The sequence below is a fragment of the Megalobrama amblycephala genome, linkage group LG6 (genome assembly GCF_018812025.1).
Source record: "Megalobrama amblycephala isolate DHTTF-2021 linkage group LG6, ASM1881202v1, whole genome shotgun sequence".
NCBI lineage: Eukaryota > Metazoa > Chordata > Actinopteri > Cypriniformes > Xenocyprididae > Megalobrama > Megalobrama amblycephala.
In genome coordinates, this window is record NC_063049.1 from 21135086 (window position 1) to 21154072 (window position 18987).

The window sequence follows — 18987 nt, forward strand, 5'->3', positions numbered from 1 at the left end:
TTATATTAAGCAACCGATAACTAGAAAAAAAATGGATATTTTTGAAAATATGCTATAAATCTAATTTTAAATTTTCTAAGAAGCACCTTTTAGTTTCATAACCTTGTGCACAAGGCTTGCAATATTAAATTAACGTAAAACGACCAAACATGTTATACCTTAACGCACAACTGTAGCTAGCTATATGAACATATGCCCTTCATATATTGCAATTTAACAACACATCATTTGTCTAAAATCATTACCTGACAGGCAGCTCCATCCTCCCTCTCTCTCTCTCCCTCCCTCCTCTGTTTAACAGCATGTCAGAGCCTGTGGGATGGAGTTACTGCACATTACTTTCCATCTGGATGCTGCTCTGAGCAGCTTTAATGAAGACAGCTGCATCTCTCCAAACTTCACAAGACCCCTGAGTTTCCAACAAACACTTCCAGCGGAACAAAGCTCTTTTAAAACTAACTTTGCCCACAACACACAACCTAGGACATCAAAACAGATCTTCGGCATGAAGCTCCAGTGCGTTTCTCTTCTCATCTGCGCTTTACTCATTGGCGAGTGCTGCGGGTCTCGTCTGGACCGCTGGGTCAGAACTGGGCTTCAGTACCTGAAGCTCAACCTGTGCCGGAGGGTCTCCTTACCGGAAAGCGAGTGCAAGAAGATGTCCCACCTGCACCTGAGCGGGGTGGTCGTGTACGTATCCGAGTCTGGTTCGGGGAAGGTGCTCGCGATCCTGCCGGACTCATACTCCAGCGGTGCGCTGCAGTCCAAGCAGAGCGGCTTCACGGTGGACACGAGCGCGGACGATGAGAGCAGGACGAATGAAGAGCTGTACCCCGGCGCGAGCGCGCATGACGCCGTGCTGTTACTGGACCCCAGTCCCGGCGAGAGTTTCGGACACCCGGTCGTTCTGTTCTATGTGGACTTCAACATAACCAAGAAGAAATGTGCTCATATGGACGGCATTTATTTGGGTGAGTGAACTGAATCTGATGGGTCAAACCTGAGATTTAAAATAAGTGCATAGAAAATGTTGCTTTAATGAATAAATTCGAAATGATGTACAAAAATGACCATGAAATCATTTTCGCTAACAAGTTTTGCTTTAGTTCTTAATACTGAACCCAATAAATGAACCCAATTTTCCCATTAGCAAGTTTCAAAACAGTTGCAAGAGAACGAAAAAGTATAAGAAAGCTGCAAACAAATAATTTTTACTCTGATATTGTCAGTGAAAAGAGATTATCAAGGAATAAATGCATAGTTCTTTTAACTTTGTTTAGTTTAAATGTAACAATACTTTGAATTCGAATTAAACAATTGAAGCAATGTGAATGGATCAATGTGACCACTGACATATGAGCCACGATACATAGACCCAAATATGTTTTTATTGAACTCTAAAACATGTTATCATATATAAACTGGAAAGAAAAAGTTCTGTTCATGTGATTTTTGTTACACCAGCCATATGCAAATATAGAAAATTTTGATAACTCTGTGTAAAATACACCAACAAGTTTTACCAGTGTAATTAAATGTGTTAATATTTTGACAGTTCCAAATGACTGTCTATTTGTGGTATTCTGGTGTAAATTATCATTATGGTAAATGTGGTGTTACACATTAACTTCTATCAGGACACCTTACTAATTATAATGAAATTATATGTCATTATAATCAATTACTATAATACCATAATAATGTGTATTTACAGCAGCTAAAATGGCACAAAATAATTACATATAAGTAACAAAGTACTAAGTACTATGATGCATAATATTTATTTACATTTCATACACTGAAATAAAACTCTTAAGGGATGGGCATTGAGGAATAAGAAAAACATCCAGCAGAAGTGAAGCGTCAGAAGCATGCAGACACGCAAACGTCTAGATCAGACTGTGAGTTGGGTAAAAGTCTTCCTCGGTGATTTCAATAGTGAGCATTTTGCTTTATAAAAAGCCAGTTTTTCAGCACTTCAGGGCATAAACAAAGGTCATCTGCCCTGTGACATGAAGTTGTGCGAGTTAGTCTGCACGAAGATCTGCTCTTAGGAAGTCGGGCCACAGACCCCCTGCAGGGAAAGTGGAGGGCAGACGCACGACTGAGCCGAGAGTCATGCATTCACAATAAGAGTGGTCAATAATTCATTCCTGACTGAGAGTTCAGTTCTTAACACTGGGTTCAGTGCCCAGCTGTGCCCTCGGTTCACTATGAAGGGCTCAAGTCAACCCATCACTAAACTTTTGAACATCACTGCTGAAAGAGACAAGAAAAGTTGTTGTGATAAAAGCATATTCTAATACATTTTGTTGACTCTGGGCATCAATGGTTACTCCATTTAACCTTTCCATCGCACAAAAGGTTCTTTATAGTGGATAAAAGGTTCTTTAGCTTATTAAAATGTTCTTCACACTAAGAAAATAAATGGTTCTTTTAACAACTGTTCACTGAAAGTTTCTTTGGGGAACTAAAATGGTTCCTCGATGACATTGCTGTTTATTTTTAAGACTGCAGGGCACAAACAGACTGTTTTAAAGTATGAAGTAAGTATCACATTGACAGCTTATGTACTAATGACATCCAGAACAGTCATTTAATATCTAGACTGGATTGTTTGAATATGATTTAAAATGGGCTTCATATGAAGCTGAAACATTATGCTGGAAGGAAGGACTCAAGAGATATCCATATCCAATCCTAAAATCCAGGCCACTCTTCTGATGATTTTTTGAAGGCAACATAGATGTGTCCTTCTATGAAATCCCATAATCCTCTGTGTTTGGGTTGGCCATTTGTGGATAAATTAAATGGCAAATGAGTGTTCAAAGGAGTACATTTAATAACAAATGATAATTTCATCAAATTATTACTCAATCTGCACTACTGTACAAAACTTTGGGGTTGCAAACTTTGGGGTCTGCATTTATTTGATCTAAAATACAGCAAAACTGTAATATTGTGAACACAATCCTTCAGAAATCATTCTAATATCATTTCTTATTATTATCAATGTTGAAAACAGTTGTGCGACTTAACAGTTTTGTGGAAACAATGTATTATTTTTCTTTCAGGGTTCTTTAGAGAATCTGCCTAAGGGTTTAGACAGACATGGCAATTATGTAAATTTATTTAAATAAACTCACTTAAAGACAATTCTTAAAGGCTAATGTCAGCCTCAAGCCTTCCTCAATCGAAATTGTTTCAAGATATATATTTGGCAACTGAAGACAAAATGAAGCTCAGGAAGGGCAATAATGAGCGGACACATTAGAAATGATAAACAAAAATGCTCTGGTTTACACATGAGCGCAAGGCAGCAAGGCTTGTGTGACTCAGTTCAAATCTGGAACCGTTTTCAAGTCTCGCTGTGTCCAAGCTTGACCATCTCATCTGAAGATGTGGTGATAATCAGAGACTGGAATGGAAGCTGGGTTTAGTTCTGGCCACATTTAAAATCATCCAAAGTCTCTCTGCGTTTTTGTAATGGGCCTCCGGATACAACTGACCACAGAGAGAGACTCATTAGGGCTACTGATGCTGTCTTACCCCACATTCCCGAATCACGGCCAGCCAAGGAAACCTTTCATTATGAGAGGCAATTTTAGTTGTTAAGTGAAATGGATTTATAATGGTTTGTGATTACACCTCCTGCGCTGCTGTCTAATACAGGCTTCCTCAGCGTGAAACTGATCAAAATTGCTTGGCGTCAATAGCCCAAGTGCGGCATGTGCTTGAATGGATAGTTTGGAGTTATGGCAGATTACCGAAGGAATGCAAGCTGCTCTGCCCAGACTGATGCTATGCCTGTTTAAAAGTCATCATTATTGCTTTTCCTGAAAGGACAGTTTCTCTTTGTCACTTTCTCAGGGTAGAAATTAGTATTGCAGGCAGCTCTTTCTTATTAAAGCCAGGTGGGCGATCGCATGACAACGGCAGAGCAATAAACTCTGGACAAATTACGCTGAACGTTCGCATTTATCTAGGTCATGAGGTTTTCACACAAACATCGTGCAAATATTGACACTGGCATGTTCTTGAATGATCACTGAGCAATAAACCAAAAACATCCCTCATTATTAGGGACTGTTGCTTGGATAAATGTTTCAATAACTATCTAGGCCAGGGACTTTTAGACCCCCAAATATGATCATCCTCATGTGAGGGACCCCCAAACTAAAATTTAAAAGGCATCTATCTTGTATAAACACCAAATTCATACACTGAAAAATGTATATTAATTTAGTTTTTTAATAGTATTTCTTTAGACTTTTCCACAGACACCCTGTCAATCCTAGTTTGAAAATCCCAGTTGATCTAGGCGATTATCAGCGGATTGTATTTGTACATTAACTGTTTCATGCAACATATTTACAGGGGAGGAGTGTTTGACGATGGCTGTGAAAACACGCTGCCAGAACCAGCTGAAGCGGAGGAGGAGTCGCAGCGATCGCATAGCGAGCCGAGCGAGAGCCCTCAGGAGTACGGTGTCCAGAACCGGCCGTGTGGAGCACAGCAGCGGACTCTGTGAGATTCACTTTCTCCCCCTGGTTGTGGGTGTGAAAGATAGCAACCGAACACAACGTCTGCGCTGTGTAGGTGAGTCAACAAATTATGAAGTTGAACAGGTTTAATTATCTCTGGAATGTCAATCACAAATTCTAAGATGAAAGATGAAGCAATGGAAGCACAATTATGCCAGTAAAAGTTATGTGTATAGTGAACAGAAGAGAATAAGTGAATCTCCCGCCACTCCACTCCAAAAAATCCACCCTAACAAAAACATCAACCTGACGTCAGCAACGCCCAATTATTCACAGGCAGAGAGCATTTCTGATTGGCAAATGTTTGTTGTTGCCGTCACTGAGACATTTCTTAGAACACCTATTTTAGTGAAGTATGCACTCCCAAAATCATTTTTAAAGGTGTGTCATTTTGGAATTAGTGTGATGAAACACTAATGGCAGTAAAGTGCAGTTATTTCGTAATAGTCCTGTTTAATAATTCCTATAACTGAACATTGTCAATATCTTAATGCAAAAATAATCAGAAAATCGATGAAAGACATATAATATAGTTTATTGTAGCTAGCAGAGTTGAATAACTTTCTAATGGCCACCTAAATAAACTATCTGTTTATTAATAAGGCATGTATATATCTCTTACTTGTTATATTGTGGTTTCGTCTATTGAATGCTCAAATTTCACCGAAAATTGAGACGTCCGATTCTGAGAACAGCTCATATTTCATAATATTTCTGTTTAATAAAAACTATAACTGACTATTGTTAATGTCTAAATAATGCTAAAAGACATTCAGTGTAGTTTAATGTAGCTATAGCAGGGCTGAATAGCTTTTCAACAATGTTCAGGCGTTAATAGTGTTGCCATAAAAATGCATAATTCTGAGTCCAAGTACGCAAAAAGCTCAAGAGTAGAATGTCTGAGTTATCTAGTAATAACAGTAATTCAGCAGCATAAAGGTGTGGTCACATTAGCAATATTTTGATGAAATTTCATGGGCAAAAATGTCCATTGTCTATATCCAATAGTGTCTCAAACCAAGCACACTTGGTGAAACAGAACAAAGTGGCGAATTTGTGCATAATATTAAAGGGTTAGTTTACCCAAAAATGAAAATTCTGTCATTAATTATTCACCCTTATGTTGTTTCAATCCCGTAAAGGACTTTCCTTAATCTTCGGGAATGCAAATTAAGATCTTTTTGATGAAATCTGAGAGCTGTCTGTCCCTCCATACACAGCTACGCAACTACCACTTTGATGCTTCAAAAAGTTCATAAAGAGATCGTAAAACTAATCCAGCAGTTTAGTCCAAATTTTCTGAAGTGACATGATTGCTTTATATGATGAACAGATTGAATTTAGGCTTATATTCACATGTAAACATTCATCAACTCTTATAGATGTGGTAAACAGAAGCTCAAGCACGTCATGCTTGACATGCGAGAACCAATGAGGTTCATTCTCGTGTGTTACGCAGCACGCTTGAGCTTCCGCTTCTGTTTATGTTCGCTGATCAATTTTTATGTGTGAATAAAAGCCTAAATTAAATCTGTTCATCATGAAAAGAGATCAAGTCTCTTCAGAAAATTTGGACTAAACCGCTCAATTCATATGGATCAGCTTTACGATCGCTTTATGAACTTTTTGAAGCGTTTCAATTGCCTAGCTGTCTAGGGAGGGACAGAAAGCTCTCAGATTTAAACAAAAAGATCTTCATTTACATTCCAAAGATGATTACGGGTTTGGAACAACATGAGGGTGAGTAATTAATGACAGAATTTTCATTTTTTGGTGAACTAACCATATGTCATATTTGGGTTGTAAAAATTAAGTTATACTGAAATTCTTCTCTCCTACTTTTTGATGCTGCTCATCTGAAACCTAAAGATAAGTGATGTGGTTGTTGCTGTAGATCACCCAGACTTTGCCAGATGCCCACAGCCTTTGCCACTGACCAGCCCCAGTGCGCCCATATCCAGCTGTGAGCTCAATAAAAACACCCGACGGTGCCATCAGCAACGCCTGGCCACACACCTGTCCTGCCGCCTCTACCAGACCTGTGATCATGCTGTTCTCTTGTCAGGTACAAAAACACTGACTCAAAGAACTCATTTGTATGATCTGACCCTTGATCAGCTTATTGATGTTTGAAATGCTGAACGAATACTTGGACTTATCAGCTGTCTCAGGTATGCAGCTCTTTTGTAACCTTTAACCTGTGCACGTGCAGGTGGCTGGCAGGAGCAGATAACATACCAGCGGCATGCGCAGAACCTGCAGCTCTTCTACCAGATGCTGAGGAACAACGGCTTCCATAAAGACCACATAAAGACATTCTTTGCTGGGAACGGACAGGTAGCAGGTCAGAGGACATTTCAGCTTTTATTGGGATATTGCGCAAAGATAATTCACCCTAATGCTTTACATTCAGATACAATGATTGTTTTTATTTCCACAGCTAAAGAGACAGAGGGGATGTATCCAGCCACAGAGAAAGAGGTGATCAGGAATCACATTTCCTACATCTGCCGAAAGCAGCACTGTGTGGATTCTCTGGTTCTGTACTTGAACAGCCCCACACGCAACGACGGCACCATGCTGCTTTGGGACCGCAATAACAACGGCATTGTGAGTGTGTGCGTCTGATCAGACATTACGATGGTCATGTAGTATAACTAATACTGAACTGGGAATGGATACACTGAAGTTAATGTTCAAACGTCTAATGCCATGGGGAAAAAAAACATGAATACAATCACTATAGAGCATAACAATATCTGCCCAATTTTTACAGTGGCCTCAGTTCCCAAATATTTTTTTTTCTTTTCATTTTGTCTACAGACATTTCAAAGATTTTATTTTTTTTATTAGAAATGATAATTAAAAAAAGTTATATAAAAGCTAGAAAAAAGACTAAATGTACAAGAATTGTGTATGAAACAACAAACTACTCATTCCATGAAGCATTTTGCATGATGTAATCAAATAAAAAACTATGATATAATAGAAAACTTATTATAAAATTATAAATAAATTACGGAAGAGGATTAGGGCCAAGCAATAATAAAAAAATAAAACCATCTCGAGATTAAAGTTGTTAAATTTTGAGAAAAATCTTGTTAAATTTCGAGAAAAAAGTCAAGATAAAATGTTGAGAATAAACTCGTTAAATTTCGAGAAAAAGGTTGAGATAAAATATTGAGAATAAAGTCATTAAATTATGAGAAAAAAGTCGTTAAATTATGAGAACAAATTCGTAATTTAACGACTTTATTCTCATAATTTTGTTTAACGAACAAATTCTCGTAATTTAATGACTTTATTCTCATAATTTAATGACTTTATTCTCAACATTTTATCTCGACTTTTTTCTTGAAATTTAACGACTTTACTCTCGAGATGGTTTTATTTTTTTATTATTGCTTGGCCCTAATCCTCTTCCGTAATAAATACACCTAAAAACTTAGAATGATACAAATACACTACCATTCAAAAGTTATTTATTTATTTATAAATTTTTTGACAGAAATTAATACTTTTATTCAGCAAGGATGCATTAAAATTAGGGATATATCGGCCAATAATCGGTATCGGTCAATAAAAGCAAATTTTCACACTATCAGCCGATAATTTAAAAATAACTGATAGTCATGGCCGATATATCCTGTCAATCAAAAGAGGGCAGGAATATGCACTGCATTTGGGCTTTGTGTAAAGAAAATGCTAAGAAACCAGTTTGATGTTCAATATTAATTGTAATTATATTAATTATAATTCGGAAAGTTAAGAAATATTAATTTAATCTTCAGAATTTAGTTAATGTGTGTTAATATTAATTTAAGTAATGTGTTTGTTTATAACTGATACCAGTTACTCTGAAACAAGTTGATGAAATGGAGAGAATAAAGTTTTTATTTGCATTTCTTTCAAAACATAATAAAAATATAATGATTAAGGTAACACTTCAGTATAGGAAACACATGTAAACTATTAAGTATGACTTTTCCCTTAATAAACTCCTAATTTACTGCTTATTAATAGTTAGTAAGGTAGTTGTTGAGTTTGGGTAGGATTAATAATGTAGAATAAGGTCATGCAGATTAAGGCATTATTATGTGCTTAATATGAATTAATAAATAGACAATATTCTAGTAATATACATGCTAATAAGCAACTAGTTAAAAAACCCTAAAATAAAGGTGTTACCATGATTAATTATTAATTATAAATGAAATTATTATTAATTTAAAAAGGGTATAAAAGGCATAACCCTCAAACTATCGGTATTGTTATTGGCAGATATCACTCTGAATAATCGGCTATCATAGAGAAATTTAGAATTGGTGCATCTCTAATTAAAATCAAATCAAAATGACAGTTTTTCTTTTATATTGTAATCTATTATATTGTGATCTATTTCAAATAAATGCTGTTCTAAAGAAATGTTTCTTGAGCAGCAAATCAGCATAATAGAATGATTTCTGAAGGATCATGTGACACTGAAGACTAGAGTAATGATGCTGAAAATTCAGCTTTGCCATCACAGGAATAAATTACATTTCAAAATATAATAAAATAGAAATAAATAAATACATGCAGCCTTGGTGGTGAGCATGAGACCTTCATGAACATTTAAAAAAAAGAAAAGAAAATTCTAACCAACCCCAAACTTTTTGAGCAGTGGTGTATATGAACAGTTTGATTACATGGATTATGTCATTCGAAAAGTGCTTGGAAACGAGATCCGTTGGCACAAATTCCACATCTGCAGGAAAAGCAGCTTCTCTAAACACAGGATCATTTTCTTCAGGATTATGATTAGTGTAGTTTTTCACTCAGAAATAAGCTATTAAACAACTGTTTAAAAATGAAATTGAAATTACACTGACTTATGGCTTCTACAGAAGCATATATTGGCATATATCAGGTCTGTTTTGAAAGGTCTATACGTTACCATTAAAAATCTATTTCCATTTCTAATGGAGGAAAAAAAATGGGATTTTTTACTTTTAGAACCTCACTGTTGAGCTCTGTAGTGGTTTAAAACCTGGTTGTTTTTTTTTATGAAAATATCTTAGTTCAGTGGATTTCTTGTAACAGGATTGTATTTTCACAGTCAAGCCTACTATGTTATTCTGAAGGTGCTGAGGTAGATTAAATGTGGGCTTACAGGAAGCACAGAGCGGACAGATGAATAAGAAGAGTTTAGGAATCTCTTATCTTCCCGTAAATGAATCCAACGTGTTTCCCCAAGCCCACCACTTCAAAGTGCCCACTAACCAAAGGATAAAAGTATTACGCTATGGAAGTTGACTTCTGGTTGACTCTCATCTGTTCATTTGGTTTCATTTCTTGGAAGGGATGAATATGTAGACACTTTGCACTTTGGTGGTACTTGTCTTACAACAGAGTATTTTTAGTGCTGCTAATGAGAACGCCACCTGTGTAGCAAACGTCCAAGAGGGGATGCTTCAAACCGTATTCCCTTAATGCACATGGACAACCCAGAGCAACTCCTCACTTAAAAAGGAAGACGAGAGAGATTAGATCGAATTTCATAGAGAAATATGGCACAATCTTAAGTCCCCAATCTTATTAAGAAACACAGACAGGTCCTTTTATCAACTCACAATAGACCAGCCATCCAACTCATGTCTCTTTCATCTATCATTAATACAATCATTCCAGAAACTGTGCACACATTTAATTATATTGCTTTTATAAAGTACACTCATGTTGCTTCACTAAAATCCCACAATTCTTTGCAAAAAGGTGGTAAGTAATCCCGGCCATATGTTTAGAGCAGGGCAAACAGAAGGGAGCAGACTGCACAGTAAAGCCCACCCTTCCATGACAATAGGGACAGACTCTCTAGGGACAAAGGCAACAACCTGATCCCCAGACAGGGATGTAGTGACAAAGGGGGGCTTGAGAGAAAAGGACCACACAGGATCAGGGCCACCAGACGCTCGGCTTCCCACAGGAAAGCTGCTCATTTCTTCTTAAAGTAGAAAGAGTTCGGCAAACTGTTCATTTCAACAACTGCCATTAGCATGAATGTCAGGACAAATGAATGTCAGCTCTCCTCTTGAAGTTCCTTACAACAGACCACAGTCATTTTAGTGAAAAAAAAAAAAAAAAACTGAAGGGAAAAAAAATATAAAATGAATGTTAGAATATTCTCTCATATATATTTTATATTATAATTTCATATTAAAGGTGCCGTAGAACGTCTTAAGTCTAAGGTGTCCCCTGAATGTGTCTGAAGTTTCAGCCCAAAATACCCCATAGATTTTTTAATTCATTTTTTTAACTGCGTATTTTGGGGCATCATTAAATATGTGCCGATTTAGGCTGCGGCCCCTTTAAATTCTCGTGCTCTCCGCCCACGGAGCTCGCGTTTGCCTTAAACAGCATGAACAAAGTTCTCACAGCTAATATAACCCTCAAAATTGTTCTTTACAAAGTGTTCGTCATGCAACGTCTAATCGCGTAAGTATGGTATTTATTTGGATGTTTACATTTGATTCTGAATGAGTTTGAGGTTTTGCTCCGTGGCTAAAGCTAACATTACACACTGTTGGAGAGATTTATAAAGAATGAAGTTGTGTTTATGAATTATACAGACTGCAAGTGTTTAAAAAAATGAAAATAACGACAGTCTTTAACCACATTTAACAGTACATTAGCAACATGCTAACAAAACGTTTAGAAAGACAATTTACAAATATCACTAAAAATATCATGTTATCATGGATCATGTCAGTTATTATTGCTCCATCTGCCATTTTTCACTATTGTTCTTGCTTGCTTACCTAGTCTGATGATTCAGCTGTGCACATCCAGACATCCTGCCCTTGTCTAATGCCTGAACATGAGCTGGCATATGCAAATATTGGGGGCGTACATATTAATGATCCCGACTGTTACGTAACAGTCGGTGTTATGTTGAGATTCGCCTGTTCTTCGGAGGTCTTTTAAACAAATCAAATTTACATAAGGAGGAAATGGAGTTTGAGACTCACTGTATGTCATTTCCATGTACTGAACTCTTGTTATTCAGCTATGCCAAGATAAATTCAATTTTTAATTCTAGGGCACCTTTAATATTATTCATAAAATATTTTTTTGTTAATAGTAATATATACTACCATTCAAAATTTTGGGATTAGTAATATATATTTAAGGAATTTTGAGACATTAATACTTTTATTCAGCAAGGATCCATTAAATTGATCAAAAGTGACAGTAATGACATTTCAATGTCAAATAAATGCTGTTCTTTTTAAATTTATCAAAATATGCTAAAAATATTAAGCAGCACAACTGTTTTCAACATTGATAAGAAATTATTCTTGAGCAGCAAATCAGATATTAGAATGATTTCTGAAGGATCATGTGACACTAAAGACTGGAGTAATGATGCTGAAAATTCAGCTTTGCATCACAGGAATGGACTACAACAGAAAACAGCTTTTTTAAATTGTATTTTTTTTTTACAAAATTAAAAGTATATTAACAATATTAAGCCAATAGTAAGTTCAGTCATGCTTTAGATTAGGGTCCAGTTCTCACTATTAACTATCTATTAACTACGACTTTTTTCCCCTCAATAAACTCCTAATTACTGCTTATTAAAAGTTCCTAAAGTAGTTGTTAAGTTTAGGTATGGGGTCGGATTATGGGATGTAGAATATGGTCATGCAGAATAAGGCATTAATGTGCTTTATAAATACTGATAAACAGCCAATATCCTAGTAATATGCATACTAATAAGCAACTAGTTAATAGTGAGAACTGGACCCTAAACTAAAAAGTGTTACTGTAAGTTCTTTTGATCAAATAAATGAAGCCTTGAGCATAAGAGACTTCTTAAAAAAAAAAAAAAAAAAAAGATAAAAAAAATTTGTACCAACCTTAACATTTTGAATGGTAGTGTATTTTATATTATGATATTGCTGTTGCCAAAGTTTTATAAAAGCATGATCCACTCGAGTCCTTGCATTACACTGCTTTTACCTCAAGTTGTGTTTAAGAATAACCCTTACCCTAGTAAAATCAAACGTAATGTACAGACTTTTGTGGATTGCTGCTTTAATAAAGTGCATTAAGGCAAACTATCTATAAAACATGCCATAATGAATGTATGAGAGGAAAGCTTTATATGAAATGTTTTTTTTTCTCCTCCAGGCAGATCTGAAGGAGCGTTACTCTGTGGGGGAACTGTTGGCGGATCTGGCCGGGTGCAGGGCCAGTCGGGTGCTGCTCTTTGTGGAGCAGAGCTACAGCGGGGCCCTCAGCAAGAGACTGATGGGATCTCTCAAACACGTCAATGTGGTGCTGCTGAACGGGCTGCCCTGGGTGCACACAGCTGAGTTCTGGGCCTCTCTGCACCCATCTGATTGCCTCATAGACCACCGCAGTAAGGTGAGACTTTACAAGCCTTTGCACAGCTGTACCTTATGAATCTGAGCTATTTGGATTACTCTCTTTTATCTTTTTTTTTTATCGTACAAAAAAAAGGTATCCACCTTATTTTTAACAACAGAGCAGGCATGACCATCTTGAATGTGTTTGGCTTCCAGTATCATCCACATCCAGTTATTTTAGCTGTACAAAAACAATCCGTTATGCTGCTTGATATTGCAAACTAGTATTTGTTATTATATTAATTATTGTAATCATGAACACGCTGATTTGTAGCGCAAATAGTTTTACAATTTACTGCACTGTTATTCTTCTAGTTATTTACTTATAACTGCTGATGAATGAGCTAACATGAACTAACAGTGAACAGATGCATGTTTATCACGTAACAATAAATATTGATATTAAATGAATGGCTCACTGTTGAATTAACTTCAACTAATGAGACCTTATTGTAAAGCATTACCAGAATTCATATAGCTGCTCTTTTCTTTGTGAAAAGTGAAAGGTGATGGATACTGTCAATCTCCAAAATGACAGACAGAGTAGTTTTATGTTTATGATGACCTACAATCCTACGACTCAGGAACATTATTCTGCCAAGTCTTCTTAAATGTTCTGTTCTGTGGAACAAACCCAAATCCAAAAAAGTCCCTTTTAACTGAAAATGGTCACAAGACAAATGGTTTGGTGTCAATGTGTTATTCTTGTAGTCAACACAACTTTTAGATTTCAGATCTTCTGTGGAATAACAACTTATATTTCTGTCTGTTTTCTATCGTGCCATCGTATGACTTGAAGACTTTAAAGGGTTAGTTCAGCCCAAAATGAAAATTCTGTCATTACTCACCCTCATGCTATTCCAAACTCGTAAGACTTTCATTCATCTTCAGAACACAAATTATGTATTTGATGAAATCTGAGAGCTTTCTGTCCCTCCAAAGACAGCTACACAACTACTACTTTGACACTTCAAAAAGTTCATAAAGAGATCATAAAATTAACCCACATGAATTGAGTGGTTTAGTCCAAATTTTCTGAAAAGACTCGATTGCTTTATATGATGAAGAGATTGAATTTAGGCTTTTATTCACATCGATAGAACCTGCGTAACACAGGAGTATGAACCTTACTGGTTCTCGCACGTCAAGCAAACATGCTTGAGCTTCCGTTTATCACAACTTATGTGTGAGTAGATGAATGTTTACATGTGAATATAAGCCTAAATTCAATGTGTTCATCATATAAAGCGATCGAGTCTCTTAAGAAAATTTGGACTAAACCACTCAATTCATACGGATTAGTTTTACAATCTCTTTATGAACTTTTTGAAGCATCAAAGTGTCAGTTGCGTAGCTGTCTAGGGAGGAACAGAAAGCTCTCAGATTTCATTAAAAAGATCTTAATTTGCATTCCGAAGATGAACGAAAGTCTTACAGGTTTGGAACTACATGAGAGCGAGTAATTAATGACAGAATTTTCATTTTTGTGTGAACAAACCCTTTAAATTGGTTCTCTCTTTGCTTAATCCACCACTAGAGTTCTATGACGCCCCGACTCGGTGATGCTGCTCTGGGTCTGCTGAACGTGACTTTGGCCGGTGCTCCATGCAACTCCACCCCACCCCTCACCGAGGCCGAGATGAGGAAGGAGTACATGGGCTGCCAGAACCTGCCCACAGCACTGTGGTACCAAAAACGGCCCAAGACCGACAACAGCAGGAATTGAGCAAACTGACTGCTTCCAGAATGACTAGAGCCAACGGTTTCCAACACGTAATTCGGACACTCCAGTGGAGTACTTCCGCGGAAAACAAGTACCAACGAGTAGTCCTAGAAGTATGATTTTGTATAATGCACAAACATCAAATCCATGACCAGCCCTTTCCTCTCACAAACACACACACAAAAATGATCTACCTGTGTGTGCGCACTTAATTCACCCTATGATGCACATAGACCCTGACAAGCTGTTGAGGAACGGAGACTACGTAATGTGCGCTTAAGAAGAGACGGTAATGCAGGACAGAGAGAGAAAGCGTCTGACATGTCCTCACTATGAACCTCAGTTCCCCTGCTTGCTGCTCCATAGAAGGCGTCCCGTGGGGAGCATCCCATGCAAACTTCTCCTCTCTCTGCCTGCCGCGGGGGTTCAGCGCAGGGGCATCCGCGCTCCTTTACCAGAGTGCTCATCCGTGGGTCATCGCACAGGGCGCGCCTGGAACTGAACAATGGTGACAAGGCCACTCTGAAACACACCTCACACTCACTTGAACATTTCAGGACAAATCTCCTTGTCCCTCCTTCAGCTCAATAAGGGACAGGGCGGTCCAGCATGATTTAGTAATGAGAAATGTTCCCTCACCACGTCTGGACCCTAGCAGACACTGGGCTCTGCAAGCATGTATTTAAGTCAGACCTCTTTTCCACGCTGAACTAACCACTCTGTCCGCAGTATTCCCTTATCACCGCAAACATTTAAAAGCCAACCACTGATAATGTTGACAGTGACGAGAAGGTATTTCAGGCTCCACGCCAGCTCCTGTGGGAATTCATACACATTCTTCAGAAATGACATACAGTAGGACGACATTTTCAACTCTTGTCAGAAACATACGCTAACATTCAAAAGTTTGGGGTTGATTAGATTTTTAAAAATGTATCTGAAAGAAGTCTCTTATGCTCAGCAAGGCAACATTTATTTGATCAAACAGTAAAAATATGATGATTTGGTGCTCAAGAAACATTTATTATTATCATTAATGTTGAGAACAGTTTATTCAGGATTCTTGGAAAAACAGAACAGCATTGATTTGAAATAGAAATCTTTTGTCACATTATAAATGCCTCTTACTGTCACTTTTGATCAATACAGTATATCCTTACTGAATAACATTTTTACATTCTTTCTTTCAAAAAAAGAAAAGAAAAAAAAAAAAAAGCTGGCCCCAAACGTTTTAACCGACTCCCACATGGCCTCCAATTCCTTATTGCTTTTCCCATTATAATGATGTGAGTGGTTCAAAGCCCCATCAAACCTCAGTGCATCATAATGCAATCATTAACTCTACGTCTAAGCCTATATCATTACAGAGAAATATCTGTTTTTGTATAGTTGTGTTATCCTGTAAATATTTCTGTCATGTTGTACTTAATGAATGAATTTTAATGTCAATTGTCTTAAAGGAATATACATGTCCTTGTCTGTGTTAAACTGTAGCTGGAGTGAAAAGATGTAAATACTCTAAATAAATTAACTTTTGTACATAGTCAGGGTTGTATTTACAAACTTTGTTTTGTATCTTTTGTTTTAAAATTAAGTACTGACCAACTTGTGCACATTCCACATAAAAACAAAACAACAAAAATTCAGCTAATGTTTTCATGAAATGCAGCTACAGAGCCAGACTATTCTTTCCTTTTTTGGTATTCCTGAATATTTCTGCGGTTCATCTAAGTCCCTTCTTGAAAGTGAAATATCTTTCACCTTTTGAAAAGCAATTTATCTTATTAAAATAGTTCAGACTTCAATTCCTTATTCAGTACTTTCAAAAATAGAAACATTTCCAAATTAGGGCTGCAACGATTAATCGTGATTAATCGTTTGCAAAATAAAAGTCTGTGTTTACGTAATATATGTGTGTGTTCTGTGTGTAATAATTATGTATATATAAATACACACACATACAGGTATAAAGTTTAGAAATATATGCATGTATATATATATATATATATATATATATATATATATATATATATATATATATATTTTATATTACATATAAACATAAATATTTGATATATAAATATAACATTTTTCTTAAATATATACATGAATGTGTGTGTATTTATATACACATAATTATTATACACAGAACACACACATATATATATTACGTAAACTCAGACTTTTATTTTGCAAACGCTGAATCGCGATTCCAAATAATATGGAAAAGACATCAAAAAGAAATGTTTACTATATGTCAAACACCCTCTTAAGTTCAGCATGTCATTAATATTAAAATACTACTTTAATGTACAGTAGATGATGAGTATTTTCCATGTTAATTTTTTAAATCCAAAACTATAAATGTGAACAACAGATACGATAGATATGTTATCAAGGGTAAAGAGAAATACATTGTTTATATGGTTTGGTAAAGCATCTACACAGCCTAAATATAGTCTTTTGTTTTAGGAGAAAAAATAATTGGGAACACTTTATTTTACAGTGTACATGCTAGACACATTACATGTTGCTGAAATCAAACAAAGTAAACTGAATGTACAGCGAAATAATGTACATGTATTTCATTAGATGTACTCAGTATGTACTGAGTAAATACAGAGTAACATGAACAATGAAATATAAAGTATGACCAAAAATTCATGTGCCAGCCATTATAATGAAAGAAGCATGACCCTGAGCATGTTACCCACAATTCCCATCTGTAGATCAAGAGATACTTCCATTCCTCCACATTCTACAGCGATAAATATGAGTGTAAACAAAGGAAGTTGTAATATAAAAACACAACGTAACAGAAATGACTGCATATAGTCACGACACGACAGTATTTGTATACTACTGCTGTTTCCTAAACATTAAAGGAATACTTCACCAAAAAATGAAAATTCTGTTATCATTTACCTCTATGAGTCTCTTCTGTGGGAAATAAAAGGAGATATTTTGAGAAATGTCTCAGTGTTTTTTTTTTCCCATACAATGAAAGTCAATAAGGACCAAAAAGGTTACCAACATTCTGCAAAATATCGTCTTTTAACTTTAAGAAATAAAATCATAGAATTTGGAACGACAGTGAATGAGAGTGAGTAAATAATGACAGACATTTCTTTTTGGGTGAACTAACCCTTTAAAACATATTTAGAGGTACTCAATGATTGGTTGATCTTTAAGCAGACCTGTGTAATTGTTCCCTGAGAAACTCTCTTTGTAGTTCATTACTTCTGTGGAGTCTGGTGCCCCTGTGTCTGAGATGAAATTTAGAGCTTGGTAGGGTCTTTTACCATTTTCCTGATCGATTTCACCGTCATCATTCATCATCGCTGCTCCATCAGCTTCAGACGCTCTGCTATGGCTCCTGCGGTTGTTCTTCTGTGGAGACCTCTGACTCTGGGGTTTGCTGCTGTTTTAACCACATAGCAGCATACAGTCCCCCTATGGCCAGCAGCTCCTCATGCCTACAGACAGAGAGCAGTCAGAGACAACATAAGCAGACAGACCACTTCTCTTGTGCAAAAGTGCACAAGAGAAATCGCAACACTAAATATGGTGGCTGTAGAGGCCAATTCACACTGCACTGACAGACGTCGACCAGCGGCAACAGACACTTCATCGGTTTTGTCGGATCAGTGCATTACCATTGTCGTCTTCTGTTGCCATTGGTCAGTTGGTTTTTCGCCAGCTGAACATGGTGAATCGGCATTTGTCAGGTCGTGAAATATCTATACTTTAATGTGGTCAGTGTTAGTCGGTACAGTGTGAATTTGCCTTAGGAAAGGAAGTTACATCTACAATATCGTTAGCCTCATAGCATAATTGCCTAAGTCATTTTTTGGCCAAATTGTGATATCTGCCTTTGAAATATGATCTGGGCAATTATGCTATGAGGCTAACGATATTTAAAAAAAGGGGAGTTAAACTTCAGCACAGCCAACAGTTTTTGATATTTCTGACATTGCTGATTAAAATAGGAGATTTTCTTGACTTTAACCTAGACAGAAAACAGCAGCCCAGGGCAGAGCCAAAATGGCTGCCAAAGTGGACTGGCTCGCCTTAAAAGGACTTTAGAGCAGTTTAACTTCACAGGGGGTCGGGGAAGCCAAATGAAAGCTTCCCTTTGGCTCCAAAAATCACTTAAGGGCAAGGAAACTCTGAAGACCATCTCCATTCTCTTTCTTTTCTTTTCTCTTCTCTTCTCAGATTGCTAAAACAGAGAGTTAGGAGGGTCGGTCTAGGGTCAAGTTTGTTGAGGCATCAATTACTTGGAAGTATGACATCAAAAGTGAAGCAG

General features: G+C 36.7%; 2 protein-coding genes across 6 annotated transcripts in view; one reads left to right on the top strand and one right to left on the bottom strand.

Moving 5' to 3' along the window:
* Positions 1 to 250: 250 nt before the first annotated feature.
* Positions 251 to 16241, top strand: si:ch211-67e16.11. Its single transcript, XM_048193357.1, has 7 exons — positions 251 to 971; positions 4378 to 4599; positions 6439 to 6609; positions 6757 to 6888; positions 6985 to 7154; positions 12717 to 12953; positions 14493 to 16241. Exons 1-7 carry the CDS (start codon positions 320 to 322, stop codon positions 14679 to 14681), a joined length of 1773 nt encoding a protein of 590 aa, XP_048049314.1. The 5' UTR covers positions 251 to 319; the 3' UTR covers positions 14682 to 16241.
* Positions 1009 to 18987, bottom strand: part of abcb6b (ATP-binding cassette, sub-family B (MDR/TAP), member 6b) — a 61236-nt gene continuing 43257 nt past the window's right edge. For 2 of the 5 annotated variants that reach the window (XM_048193355.1, XM_048193356.1), the window contains one exon: positions 17160 to 18154. In XM_048193355.1, coding sequence (XP_048049312.1) covers positions 18046 to 18154 — 109 coding nt within the window. In that variant the 3' untranslated portion in view covers positions 17160 to 18045. Of the gene's footprint in view, positions 2260 to 9087; positions 10624 to 15046; positions 15177 to 15317; positions 15495 to 17159; positions 18155 to 18987 lie in introns of those variants that run through there. The other 3 variants (XR_007185251.1, XR_007185253.1, XR_007185252.1) reach the window with 3 other exon arrangements.